Source organism: Sinocyclocheilus anshuiensis, unplaced genomic scaffold (assembly GCF_001515605.1).
Source record: "Sinocyclocheilus anshuiensis isolate Anshui unplaced genomic scaffold, SAMN03320099.WGS_v1.1 scaffold1906, whole genome shotgun sequence".
Classification (NCBI taxonomy): domain Eukaryota; kingdom Metazoa; phylum Chordata; class Actinopteri; order Cypriniformes; family Cyprinidae; genus Sinocyclocheilus; species Sinocyclocheilus anshuiensis.
In genome coordinates this window covers 442869-456008 of record NW_015546187.1, presented here as the reverse complement: position 1 = coordinate 456008, position 13140 = coordinate 442869, and the positions used below count along the sequence as shown (strand labels likewise).

The following is a 13140-nucleotide window of genomic DNA, read 5'->3' as shown; positions in this document are numbered from 1 at the left end:
TATTGTATTAAGTATTGTTTTAAGTATTGTGTTTTTAGTAAGTGATATTTTAGTAGGATTGAGACACTACTGTATTTTTTTTATTAATATTTTAATTTAGTTTTCTTTTTTCATTTAAATTTTACTTAAGTTTAGTAATTGTTTTATGTGTTTCTGTCATTTGTATTCATTTTTTATTATATGTCAATAGTTTTTTTTAATTTATATAATTATAAGTTATATAATATAGTATATATAATGTGTATGTTATATAATATATAATTATTTTTTATAAAATGTAATTTTTTTTTTTTATATTTAAGTTAAATGTTAGTTAGTTAGTTACCCTGATTATAGGCTTTCATGGCCTAACATTTGACTAAATGTTATTAATTGGTAATTAATTGGTAAAGTTGTATTACCTGCTCAGTGGCTAATGTCACACAAAAAATACAAACAAACAAACAAATAAAATGTTTAAAAATACACAAAAGGACAAGCACAAATCGTAACAGCCATTTCAAAATGATTCCAAAAAGTGAAGGAGTATGATTAATGAACCAGAACAAAACACCCAAAACCCAAAACAAACTGGGAATGACACAAATTTTGCATCTACACTAAAATGTCAGTTTATTTCTAGCAACATGACACAAACATAGAATACATATGTACATAATACATATCTTCCAGGCATTAAATCAAATGAATTCACAGCATCGATCTTCATTTGACTGTTTCACACTCTTGTACAGTCGAGTTATTTCACTGCTGGCTCAAGAGGCTCGGAAACCAGAAACCCTCTCACTTCCACCTACTCCAGCTTGGTTTATCTTGAGGCTGAATCAGGTGCAGTGTCACAGCCTTGGAACTCTTCAACAGCCTGATTTCCATACCATGTCTTCAAAGAGGCACTGAGGCGTAGGTTGTTCACATAGGGAAGTCTTGGGACGAGCAAATGACATTCAAATACTAGCCTCAAAATTTGCTTGCCCTCCAGCCAGTGCTGCCTTGATATCAGCTCTTTTATGCTTGTAATATGCAAACGAATGAGAGCCTGTGTCTGTCTATTGCCTCACCAATAGCTCTCGACCATTTAATAACAAAATTGTATGTGACAAATCTCTAGGTCCCACTGGCGTTTTGGTAGTAGAAGAAGTGAACCTTAACTAGTCGCATCCTCTAACTGGTTGAAAGAGAAAGTGAGATATACAACATATTCGTGTTTTAGAGGTGTTTTTGTTGTTCATTGGATCAGGTTGTTTGTTTCGAATACTTGCAAGTGAGACACTCTCTAAAATAAGATTTGGGGCAGTTCAATAGATGTATGCAAATATTGTGCGTGTTAGCTTGTCATGTGCCATTAAGACTGGATTGCATTAGTCAAACGAACTAAATGATCACAGAGAACTAATGGGAAATGAATGATATCAACCTTTTTTCTAGGGTGTCTCGTCTCCTCTGAGTCCATTTGTTCAAATGACAGGTGAGTCTCCAACACTTTACATGTATATTAAGTCAGAAATGTGCAATGCCATTTCTAGATATGGTCAATTCTGTCTTGGTCTTGAATTTTGTTCATGTAATGATCAAGATTGTTGTTCTCTTCAGGTTCTCACATGCTTCCTAGTTACTACGGCATGAGAAGACCTTTCATTTCAGACACAGAGTTTTGTTCCTCAACGAAAGCATTTTCTGCTGACGTCTACCCCTCATCGCTAGCGGGAAAGTTTCTCTCGTGTGACTCCGGATGCGTGTCTGGTTATTCCTCGCTTATAGACAGCTACTACCCGGAGTCTTTTGGTGACTACCGTAGCACTCCTTTCTCCAGCGGAGGAAGTACAATATTCTCGCCCTCTGCATTGTCTTCTTTGCTCCCTTCTTACTCCAGTGACCCTTCACATTATTTGCTGGTGAGATATGGCATATGGAGTGAGGTGGCACAGTAACAAAAAATGCCAGTGATGTTGAAATGTAGACAACATCCATCTGTCCAAGTCTACAAGGGTGGGACAATATTTGTTCTGCTTAGTCATAGAAATATTTAGTAGTTCAGCCATTTTTAAGCTATGAAGGGTGTATTTTTTTAAGTAGTGTCAACTTTATTTGCATATGGGACAAAGTTCAAATGAATCAATAAATTAAACAAGTTTTCATCCAAGTGCTACACATTTTTAGAAAACAAAATATAAAAATAATTATATAATTAATTGTAAAAAATATTTAAATATTATATCCTTATATTTTCTCTGTTTGTGTAATTACAATTAAATATATTTTCAGTTTAGTCATTTATTTCAAATTAACATTTGCATAAAAATAAGTATTATCATTTTTTGTGAGAAAAATAAATATAAGAATAAATTTATTAGTTTGACTGTAGTATATAAGATACAGGCCTAGTATTAATTGTAAAGACATATTTTATATACTTTATTATATTTATATTCAAATATGATTTTTTTTTCTGAAAACTGAAATAGAGTTTTGAAACAAATAATGAAACAAACAGTTTCATCCAAGTATTATACATTTTTAGGAAAATAAAAGAAATATTTATGTGTTTAATTGTTTATTGTATTTTATTTTATGTCAGTTTTTATATTTTTTATTTTATTTCAAATGAATAAATAAATTAAATACGTTTTACAGGTAGTTTTTACTGCAAATAGTAAAAAAAAAAGTATATCATTGCTTAAAAAAAAAGTTATACACACCCACCCACATAGATAGATAGATAGATAGATAGATAGATAGATAGATAGATACAGATATATCAATTTTTTTTAAATGTTTTTAATATGTAAAATGTTTTTAATATTATATAATTTAGATTTCAATGACTGTAATATATAACATCAAAATATAACATATATATATATATATACAATATATACACCATATATATAACACACACACACACACACACACACATATATATATATATATATATAAAACATATAATCAAATATAATATACAGTATATAACGAATAAAAAAATAAAGTTTGCAGTCATCAAAGTATTTAAATAATTTCCAAAAATATTTTATTTTATTTCATAGGTTTATTCTGGCCTTGACCATTTTTAAACAGTTCTCACTTTACAACATCATACTGGCTTCTGTGTGCCATTGTTTTGTGTACATTTTTCACATTTTGTCTGTTGTCTATTATCTCTCCCATCTGTATCCATCTTGATTTTGTACAAATTGTACAAAAGAAACATCTTGGCTTAAGTACAAGGAGATTCAGTAAGCTTTCACATGTAAATGTAAATCACTGGAAGCTCAGATTTGAGGCTAATGAATTCTTGCTTGTGTTCACTGCAGAGGGACTCTTGGGAGGCCACGGGGAGCGATGGGGTGGAGGGTTTGTGTGGAGATGCTCTGGCTCCCATGCTCCTGTCTACACCCAGTTCTCTGGTCAACCCTGACACCGTCAGCCCGACCCAGTTCCGCTCATCGTCCCGGGGCTCTAGCATGACATCTTCACAGTCGTACTCTCTCCATTCACTAGATGAAGTCAATTATCACTCCTCATTTCAAACCACCTCTGGCAGCTTTGCTTCCCCTTCATTAATGACTGAGCCTGCGACCAAACTAGTGCCAGTACTTCCCTCAGAAGATACTGAAAGTGCCCCTTCAGCCTTGAGCGACAGCCTGGTATGGGGCAAGGAGGACACTGCTAGCACTTGGTCACAGTATGAGGCCAGGAGAGCATTCTGAGATTGAACTGGAAGGAAATAAAGGCTCACCAGCCTAGCAGATCAACATCTCTTTAATACACAACAATTAGCACTACAATCTTTTTTTTTTTTGCCAATTTTACTTAGCAGAGCTACGGCTTAACATTGGGGAACAAATTATATCTTCAATTTAATGTTTTAATTGTATCGTTTATTGTAATTGTATCTTCTTTTTTGACATTACAACTTATATTGTCTCAGCAGCATAATTAGGATAATAATCAGTATAAGGAGTCTGTATATCAGTTTTTTGGTGACGCAAGTTACAGTGAGTCTATATAAATGTATATTATCTGCAAAAATTAAGTGTTACAATATTTATAGTTGATGTGTAATATCTAGCCCTGTTTCTCTTCTTGTGAGTCTTTCATTTCAAAGGCATGTTGTGAAAATGGTCTAAAAGGTAAATAAACTAGAATTACAAAAAAGCATTCTTGTAACTGTACAGCACAATGGACTTCAAAGTGCCTGACGTAAACACAACATTTAAAATTGAATGAAACCTCAAACTTTTTATTGAATGATTAAATTACAAACATTTTCAAGATAACAAAATCATTAAAACACGTTTTTATGCTCATAAAAATATACTCATATTTATTAAAATACAACTTAGAGGACTAGGAACAAATACATATAAAATAATGGGGAAAACAGATGTCTTTTCTTTCTTTCAGATTTTTTAGATGAAGAGATGAAAGTCAGTTTTACTTCTAAAGAGTCAGCCAGGAACCAGATTTTTATGTGTATAAAATATACCATATAAAATTAATAACTTGACTATGATTTTTCAGATGCTTTACTATAATACCAAATATTCTTTTAAGATTGAAGAAAAGGTATAATGTCAGAAGGCTTACTGAAAAGAGAGCATATATCAGACCACAATTCACAATATTCATAATAATAAAAAAAATACTGCTATCAAGTTGAAAGCGTACAGGACGCATTTCGTGGTGCAATAATTGAAAATAGATTTCTCTGAATTACAGGACTGATTTTATAGTTATAGGTCAATAGCAATATTAGTCGGTTTTTTATTCCTGCATGTGAAACATTTGCAGAAAGTGTATACATTTATTACCAAATAAACTATTTATGCTTTATATTTATATACTATGAGTCAGACCAGCGTTGTAAAAACGCAACCTTCTTGTGTTCTCCGGTTTAATCACCAGGGGGAGTCCTTCAACTACCTCCTCAACGCGGCAGACGTGTTTCTTAGAGATTTTACTCAGAATTATGGAAGATTTATTCAGAAATGTGACTGATAAAAAAGGACTGGGAAGAAAATAACATTTTGAAACTCGAGGTCTATTTGCAGCGGATTAACTTTACAAAACAATTTCACAAAGGAGTAAAACGTCCGTTCTAACTAGACAGTTTGAATTAATACTAACCAAGGTGTTTGAAGACGTATTTATTAAGAACCCATGTTGTATCAATACTTAAATCTCTAATTATACTGCTGTTTTGGAACGAAAGTTTCCGTTTGTCTGTACTGCATGCCACATGGAGCAATTGTCGGTCTTCTTTTCTAAGACAAAGAACACCTGCATTTAGGCTAATCATGCTTGCAAACTACATGCGTTCAGTCTTAAATACTCGACATTTAAATCGACACACGTAAATAAACTACAGCATTATGATTTCAGAGGTCTCAAGAAATGTAAATACGCCACTTGGAGCGTTTTCATTTAAATGATTTCAGAAATAAAAGTAAGTCAGGTGTGTGAGATTCTGCTTGAGATCAGCACCACTCGGCATCAAACAGATCCCTGCTTGTATTTTTATGTGAAGATAATTCATTGATTATTTAAACTGTTGCATTAAAACAAAAATACCCCGAGAAAAGACATTTATAAATATTATTATGAACACTGACCGTTGTTTAAATCTCATTTGAATTGGCTTTTGATTTTCAACAGTTGCCATTGAACCTTTCGATTAAATATTTAATTCTAATTTAATTTATTTCATAGTCAGTCTTCTTGTACCTATCTCCACTATCCTAGTAACTTGACTTTAGCAGACGTCCCAATTGTTCTGATGACAAACATGGCTGCTATCATATGCCACGCCCACCACTCCAATAATTCTTAAAATATTGCATAAATTTGATCCACAAGACGTAATATTTAATTTTTTGACAAGACTACCTATTACAGAAGATATTTACAATGTGTCATGGCATGTAAAACTTAATTTGTGCCTTCAGTCTCACTGCAAAGTTGAAATAGTGCTTCTAATGGAGACTCCAACCACCAGCACCAAAAGGATGATAAAATGTTAGAAATATATATTTGGTTGATGTCAAAATGTGAAATAACACAACATTCTATTAAAAGATATGCTATTATATGCACTGTAATAGCGAATATCACTCAGAAATAAGTCTTTTTACGAAGCTTTTGAATATTCAAATTGAAAGTATCGCGCAATCAAATCATTGTCAAATCATTGAGTTCTTGGGGTTTTAAATAGTAGGGATGAGGGGAGAAAAACTCAAACTAAAATATCCCTAGCTATATTACTGCATAATTGTATGTCCTGAGAGTGTTTTGAGGTTACTTTGTTGAGACTTTTTAAGACTTTTGTGAATAATTCGATCTTGCCCATATAATAGAGCAAAGAACTGACGTTGGGGTATTTCACTGTAGCACTTCCAGAGTTTTCCTCCTTTTCAGGCCAATATGTCTGGTAAGTACAAATTTATTTTTCTTTCATATAGGATGTTTTCGTCTTCAGCAACCTGAAAAACATTGAGAAAAAAATATGTTAATTAAAATCAATAAATACATTGGTAAACGTTGCTTAGAAAAGTATTGGTCAAAGCATGCAGTCTTACTAATATTTTAAAACAGCAAACACATATGGAGGATCACATTTAAACAAATTGGTGCATTTTATATATATATATATATACATATATTTTAATAAATGTGTTACATGGAATTTCTTGCATTTTAATGGGAATGATAATATTTCTGGTGATTAATTCAAGCTCAAGTTTTATTTATATCTTGAATTTTCTGTCTGCCTCTTTTTTTTTACTCAACTTTCCTTCAAGCAAAACTGAATATGGGTTTATCTGAAGATTTATTTGCTGTGTTATTTTAGACTTTACAATGTCGACCACCGTGTCCAACTGAATGCAATGGTTTTCGGAATAACCAACAGTAAACGATGACGGAATATAATTTCGACATTTTAACCAGAATTCAAGCTTTGCTTCAGAGCGCATATGAATATTTATTAGGATAGGTTTAGCTGTCAATGAGCCCATCAAAACACTGCCGAAGGACGTTTTTGCTATCGTCTCAACATCAGCGCACTTTTTTGCCCTCTGTAAACTCGGCTGCCTCTGCGTGGCGTTGTTTTGAATCACTTATGTTCAGACAGAATTTATATATATATATATATATTAACGCGGATCAGGAAGACGTCCCACTGTGTATGTCTTCGCAAGGCTGAACAACCAATTCAATGAGCCCATCAAAACACTGCCGAAGGACGTTTTTGCTATCGTCTCAACATCAGCGCACTTTTTTGCCCTCTGTAAACTCGGCTGCCTCTGCGTGGCGTTGTTTTGAATCACTTATGTTCAGACAGAATTTATATATATATATATATTAACGCGGATCAGGAAGACGTCCCACTGTGTATGTCTTCACAAGGCTGAACAACCAATTAAAAAATTAGGAAAGAAAGACAACTATTTTCCATCTATTTTTTACACATTTCATTTTGGGGGAAGTTATTAGGCGCGGCTTCACTCATGTAGGAAGAGATAGGAGGACTGCCCATTATATCAAGAAATAACCACATCTGCCGAAAGGATCGCAAAAACTAACTTGGACCCCAGACGTTTTTAGGGAATTTAAAAGAACAAACTTGTTGCAAATCGACAGCGCCCTCGTAAACAAATCGGGCTTCTTTGTAGCAAATCTAAACGGGTTTTCGGGTGACTTTGCTGCAAATCTAAACGGGTTTTCTGTTGGATATTGACTTGAATTTACCATCTATTTTCCGGCTAACTTTCTCTTTTCGCTTGTACGCGGCTTTTGCAGTTAGGCTATAAGAGTGTTTTACTTACGTTTGTAACTCGTAGAGGCGTCTACCGAGGGAGCTTCTCTTTCTCCATGTCTCACAAGCAGCGTTTTACAGTGCTTTCACTTCGCTTCCCGCAAACCCAACTTCATGCGCCTTGTGCCTTTATGCGCAAAACCGTCAATAATTCGATTAGGCTACTCGCCAGTTTAGTCGAGTTTTAATTTACAGCCACATTAAACTAAACTGCTAAAACTCCAAAACCGTCGTCCCGAGGCAAAGATGGCTGGAGAGCAGGTTTCTCGAAATTCACTACTGTCTATTGTAATGCGAAACTAACCCATTCACTGCCGGATCACCAGCGCGCTCAGACCAATGGAGTCTTAACTGGGAATACGGGCATAGTTTTCTACTCTTGTGTCTTATATTTATTGGCGTTTTCCAATGGCATATGGGGAAAAAGCGAATGCTGTCTGTGTATGTTTAAACATGTAGAAAGGCAATGACAAATAAGTATTCCGAATATGATAAAAAGGAAAAATATTTTAAAGATCTAGTTCTTTTAAATATCTAGGAACTGTGCTTTCCTTGCAACTTCGTTATTTTGATAACCAGATCGTTTATTCAGAACAGTTTTAAACACATTTTACACAATGTAAAACAACTAAATTGCTGCCCACATAGACATTCATTTTTCCCCTCCCCCCAATATACATTTTTTCTGATTTTTTAAATATATGGTAGAAATGCTACTAATGTCAACATATTTGACTTTGAAGCCCCACAAAACAATTTAGATAATAAATGCATGTTCATCACAGAAGTTTATTCAAGTCTTGTGTATTGTAATAACATAGCAGATCCAAACAAAAGTCACATCACTGACCCAGAAACATAGTCTTAAATAAAGATGAATGTTAAAAACTCTGATTCCAATACGTTAACATTTTTCTTTTAGCAAAATGAAAAGAGTTTTTTTTTTCCTGCACAGACTGCTTTCCTACAGATCGTCTGAATTTGGACTCAAATATTGAAAATCAATGCCAGTGTTTAACGAAAATGAAATAAAACTCTCTTATATTTTCTCCATCCAGCAGATAAACCTAAGGTATACCAGGGTGTGCGTGTGAAGACCACCGTTAAGGAGTTGCTGCAGAAGCACAGAGCCCTGCAGGCACAGAAAACCGCAACGGTAAACAATGGTGTTGTATATACGCAATAAAAGTCATAAGTCAGTCACTGACGTACAAGTTTATGATAGCCAAAGTAAAATGAAGTCTGGTCAGTGCACGACCAAATTTAAAAAGCATCTAAACGTCTTAAAGCACCACGCCCACACAGGCCTATCTGTGCTTGAGGCTTCAGTTGATAGCCTACCACATAACAGTACAACCTAACGGAAGATTTCTTCTGTTTTTCAACTGAACGAACGCAATGATGAATATTTTCCTTTGCTTCTCCCTCTCTTTTCCAATTTTAATCCTATAGAAATCACAAGCCGTGGCTGCTCGCGATGTCTGTTCTACGACCATGAATAGTAAGTTTAAAATACTAACAAATTAACTGAACGGCGATAAGTGATAGTAATCTCAATCCTTTGTCCCATACAGTCAAGACTTTTCACAATGCTGTTTACAAAAGCATCAGATTTCAGTAACCTTACAAGCACCTTTGTGGATATTGAAAAGGTAGACTTGCAAAAAAGCTAAGAAACCTTCTGCCTGCTAACATGTAAGAGCTTGAATTTTAATCAGGAAACCTGAGACAAAGACAAAAACAACGTATACTGACTGCATGCAACTTACTCCAAAATAGAAACCCTTTTCATCCACCGTCAGGCATCAGCGCTACCTTTACAATTGTGAGAAGAATAAATAAATAAATGAAAGAACAATGACACCTATCTATATAGGTGCCCCTTACAGATCCGTGAATGATCTCCTTTTTATAAACTAATATTCAAATGTGATTTAGCTGTTTGGCTGATGGTCTCGTGACATCATCCCAAGTCTTGCTGGCCTAATTTAAATGTTCTCCAGTGCTCAAGCCAGCATTTTCTTCTGTCTTCCCCGCAGCCCACCTTGATATCTTTGGAATGCAAGCTCCAGAGCCCTATTTCCAGACACGTCCCTTTACCGAAAATGTCAACATCCCGATGGAGAATGCTTATGATCATCAACAGATGATGCATATGATGCCACCTGAGACTTTCAGCTGCAGTAATTTCGTGTGTCCCATCTCTGCGCAGTGGTCTGATGGATATCTACCTTCTAACACGGACCTCTATGGTACTAGCCTGGTATGTGTTTGGTGATTTTCATTTTTAATAAACCATTTTTTTTTCTTTTTTGGCATTTGGACGGTTCTGATGCTCAAGTATGTTTGCACTAATAAATAAAATGACGCGTGCAGTATTTTAATAAGTATTTTTGTGCTTTTAAAATGATTTTCTCAGGTTTCGAGGTCACCCTCAGACTCCATCAATCTCCCCAGTCCCGTCGACTACAACAGTTACTCCCCCCCTCAGTCCAACTCTTCATCTTCTTCGTGCTACAACTCCCCAACACGGATGGATTTGAGCTCCAGTTTCTCTCCAGAAAATTACCACTATCAGCATTGCAACCTACAGCATTGCTTTTGTCTGTCGCACTGGTCCAATGTGCAGGAAGGCATGGCAACCTCAGAGTTTGCGCCCTACGGCTCATCAGACTGTTTGTATTCATATGGCGACGACAGCTATTTCAGAAGGGATACTTCAAACTCAGACATGTGTTACTTATAAAATGCATTTTGAAGCGCTTTGCGCGAAAATCCAGTGTCATAATTGATTCATTCGAATGCATTTGTTGTACTTTAGTTTAGATAAAAGAACAAGCAGTGATAGAATGCATGATTGGGCTTAGTTTAGTAGTTTAAGCAAAAAGGTTGATTGCAGAGAGCTAAATATGTGTGAGTATAATTTACAAATTATTCTTTTATCTTTTTTTACAATAAACATATTTTTCGTAATTTTACTGGTATCTTTTATTGAAAATATCTTAGATATATTAATAATGGGGAAAATATTTCAGATTTGCAGGGTGTAGTTTCTGTTTCTCACTTTAGAAATGAACATCGGAGCTTTGACAGCTGTGGCACAATTATTGTTTTGCATATCAACATTCGACATGAGGAAAATCCGAGAAAAAAGCTGAATAATATGTTATTTATGAAAACAGATTTTGATAGTCAACATTGCATTTATTATAGGTCCTATAACTACAGCTGTTAACACTTTTCTTTGCTCCCAACAGTCAATTCACTGAAAAGTAATTGCTGCTTTATTATTTTTTTAAGTAAAAACAAAGCCTGCATTGGACGTTTTCAACTACTTTAATGACTAATCTCACAAAATGAGTTAGAAATCACAGAATTATTGAGACAAGTTCATTTGTAGAAGATGTTTCTTATCTATATGAATATAGATGATTTATCTATGATTAATTTTTAAACTGGTTGTCACACCACAAACCGTTCGTGAACAATAACTGTCATTATCACACACTTTCACCAAAAGATAAAATCGAAAGAAAATGCAGCCCCGTTAACTTACCTTCAGAAGATGCTAAATTAAATAAAGACAATATGAATCTTGCAATTTGCATATAATGTAGAGATATTGCAAGAGGTTCAAAGTTCTACATGTATGAATGGTAAACTGGATAAGGACAATCGTATAATACAATTAGGCTATCACCTCATATGAAATGCGATACGATAAACAGTGCATATACTCAAAATAGGCTTTAAGCTTGTGTTCAGAAATTAATTACAGAACAGAAATCAACTAATGCTTGGGTATCTGTTTTTAAACAAGCCGAGACAGCAGTTCTTTATTTATATTAAATGTCCCGTGTCTCTTTTAACTTCGGAACATGGCAGACTTAATAATTTAACGGTCACGCAATGGTGTATGCATTAACTACAGAAATAGGGAATGTTTTGCAGTCAAACAGAAGGGTGTGTACAGTGATCCAGAGTTGGCAGACGCACACGCTTTGTGCCTGCTGCTCACCAACTTGGAATTCCCCTCGGGAGAGCAAAGGACAAGGAAGTCTTCCTCTAATCCACACGTTGGCTTCTTGATCCTTGAACGGCTTCCCTCCCACTTCTGCACAACGTGATGTGTGGTATAGCGATACTGATTCCAGGCACACTTCTCTCACGTTTTTTTAGGTCTGAAAAAACAAACAAACAAGGTGAATGTTATTCTTCGCATTAGACTGTAAACCAGCAATGGGAATCAGGAACCACAATGGGAAGGGCTGGGGGAATGAGTCCAGGGAGTTCCAGTTCAAACTGGTTATGTTTCTGCAAGAAAATGAAAAGGATTTCTGGCTTTTTCACCTCAATATAGTCTAAGTGGGATATGAAAGATCGAAAGAGCCGCACCCAAAAGTAGCGGGATCGTGTGAGTCAGTGGTTGCGCAATGTTCATATTTGTGAATGGCCGCAACACGCACCCAATGCGCGTCCTTGCACGATCTCTCACCAAAGTTGTCAGCTCAGTTATCAGATACAGAATTACCATTAGTAATTGTATTTTAAGAGTCATCTGTAGACTACGGTGTAGGAAAAGTAGTAAGTTTGATATAAAGGCAGCATTAATTATATGGCATCATTGCTCGGTTTGCATTATATGCAACATGTCAAATACACAGATTTGGACGGTTTCATGTAGCAACAAAATCACTTTGCATTAAATATATTATGCATTGCTTATAATACAGCGCATGAATGCACAAGAATAAAGTACAAGGCTATTTTAGCAATAAAGTGGGGGTCTATATTTTTATCAGTTTTGTTTTAATAAACATGAGACACTATGTGACCCTGCACCACAAAACCAGTCATAAGTAGCACGGGTATATTTGTAGCAATAACCAAAAATACATTGCATGGGTCAAAATTATCGATATTTCTTTTATAAAAAATCATTAGGATATTAAATAAAGATCATGAAGATATTTTTTAAATTTCCTACTGTAAATATATCAAAACTTAATGTTTGATTAGTAATATGCATTGCTAAGAACTTCATTCGGACAACTTTAAAGGCGATTTTCTCAATATTTTTTTATTTTTTTTGCACCCTTGGATTCCAGATTTTCAAATAGTTGTATCTCGGCCAAATATTGTCCTATCCTAACAAACCATACATCAATGTAAAGCTTATTTATTCAGCTTTCAGATGGTTTATAAATCTCAATTTCGAAAAATTGACCCTGACTGGTTTTGTGGTCCAGAGTCACATATAAAATTAGGATTACACGATAAGAGTCTGCTATAAAAACAAACAAACAAAACACATATTTGTGAGCATTAGC

The 13140-nt window shown here is 34.8% G+C and overlaps 2 protein-coding genes across 2 annotated transcripts in view; both read left to right on the top strand.

The window, feature by feature from the left end:
• si:ch211-213d14.1 (uncharacterized protein C11orf53 homolog) overlaps positions 1-3784 on the top strand; it is a 6712-nt gene extending 2928 nt beyond the window's left edge. The window contains exons 3-5 of the mRNA XM_016503399.1: positions 1426-1465; positions 1591-1892; positions 3309-3784. Coding sequence (XP_016358885.1) covers positions 1426-1465; positions 1591-1892; positions 3309-3704 — 738 coding nt within the window. The 3' untranslated portion in view covers positions 3705-3784. The remainder of the gene's footprint in view (positions 1-1425; positions 1466-1590; positions 1893-3308) is intronic.
• Positions 3785-7465: 3681 nt separating this feature from the next.
• On the top strand, positions 7466-10585 carry linc.pou2af1 (lnc RNA pou2af1). The gene is made up of 4 exons (XM_016503418.1): positions 7466-8966; positions 9263-9311; positions 9850-10073; positions 10230-10585. Exons 2-4 carry the CDS (start codon positions 9305-9307, stop codon positions 10554-10556), a joined length of 558 nt encoding a protein of 185 aa, XP_016358904.1. The 5' UTR covers positions 7466-8966; positions 9263-9304; the 3' UTR covers positions 10557-10585.
• The last annotated feature ends 2555 nt before the right edge of the window (positions 10586-13140 follow it).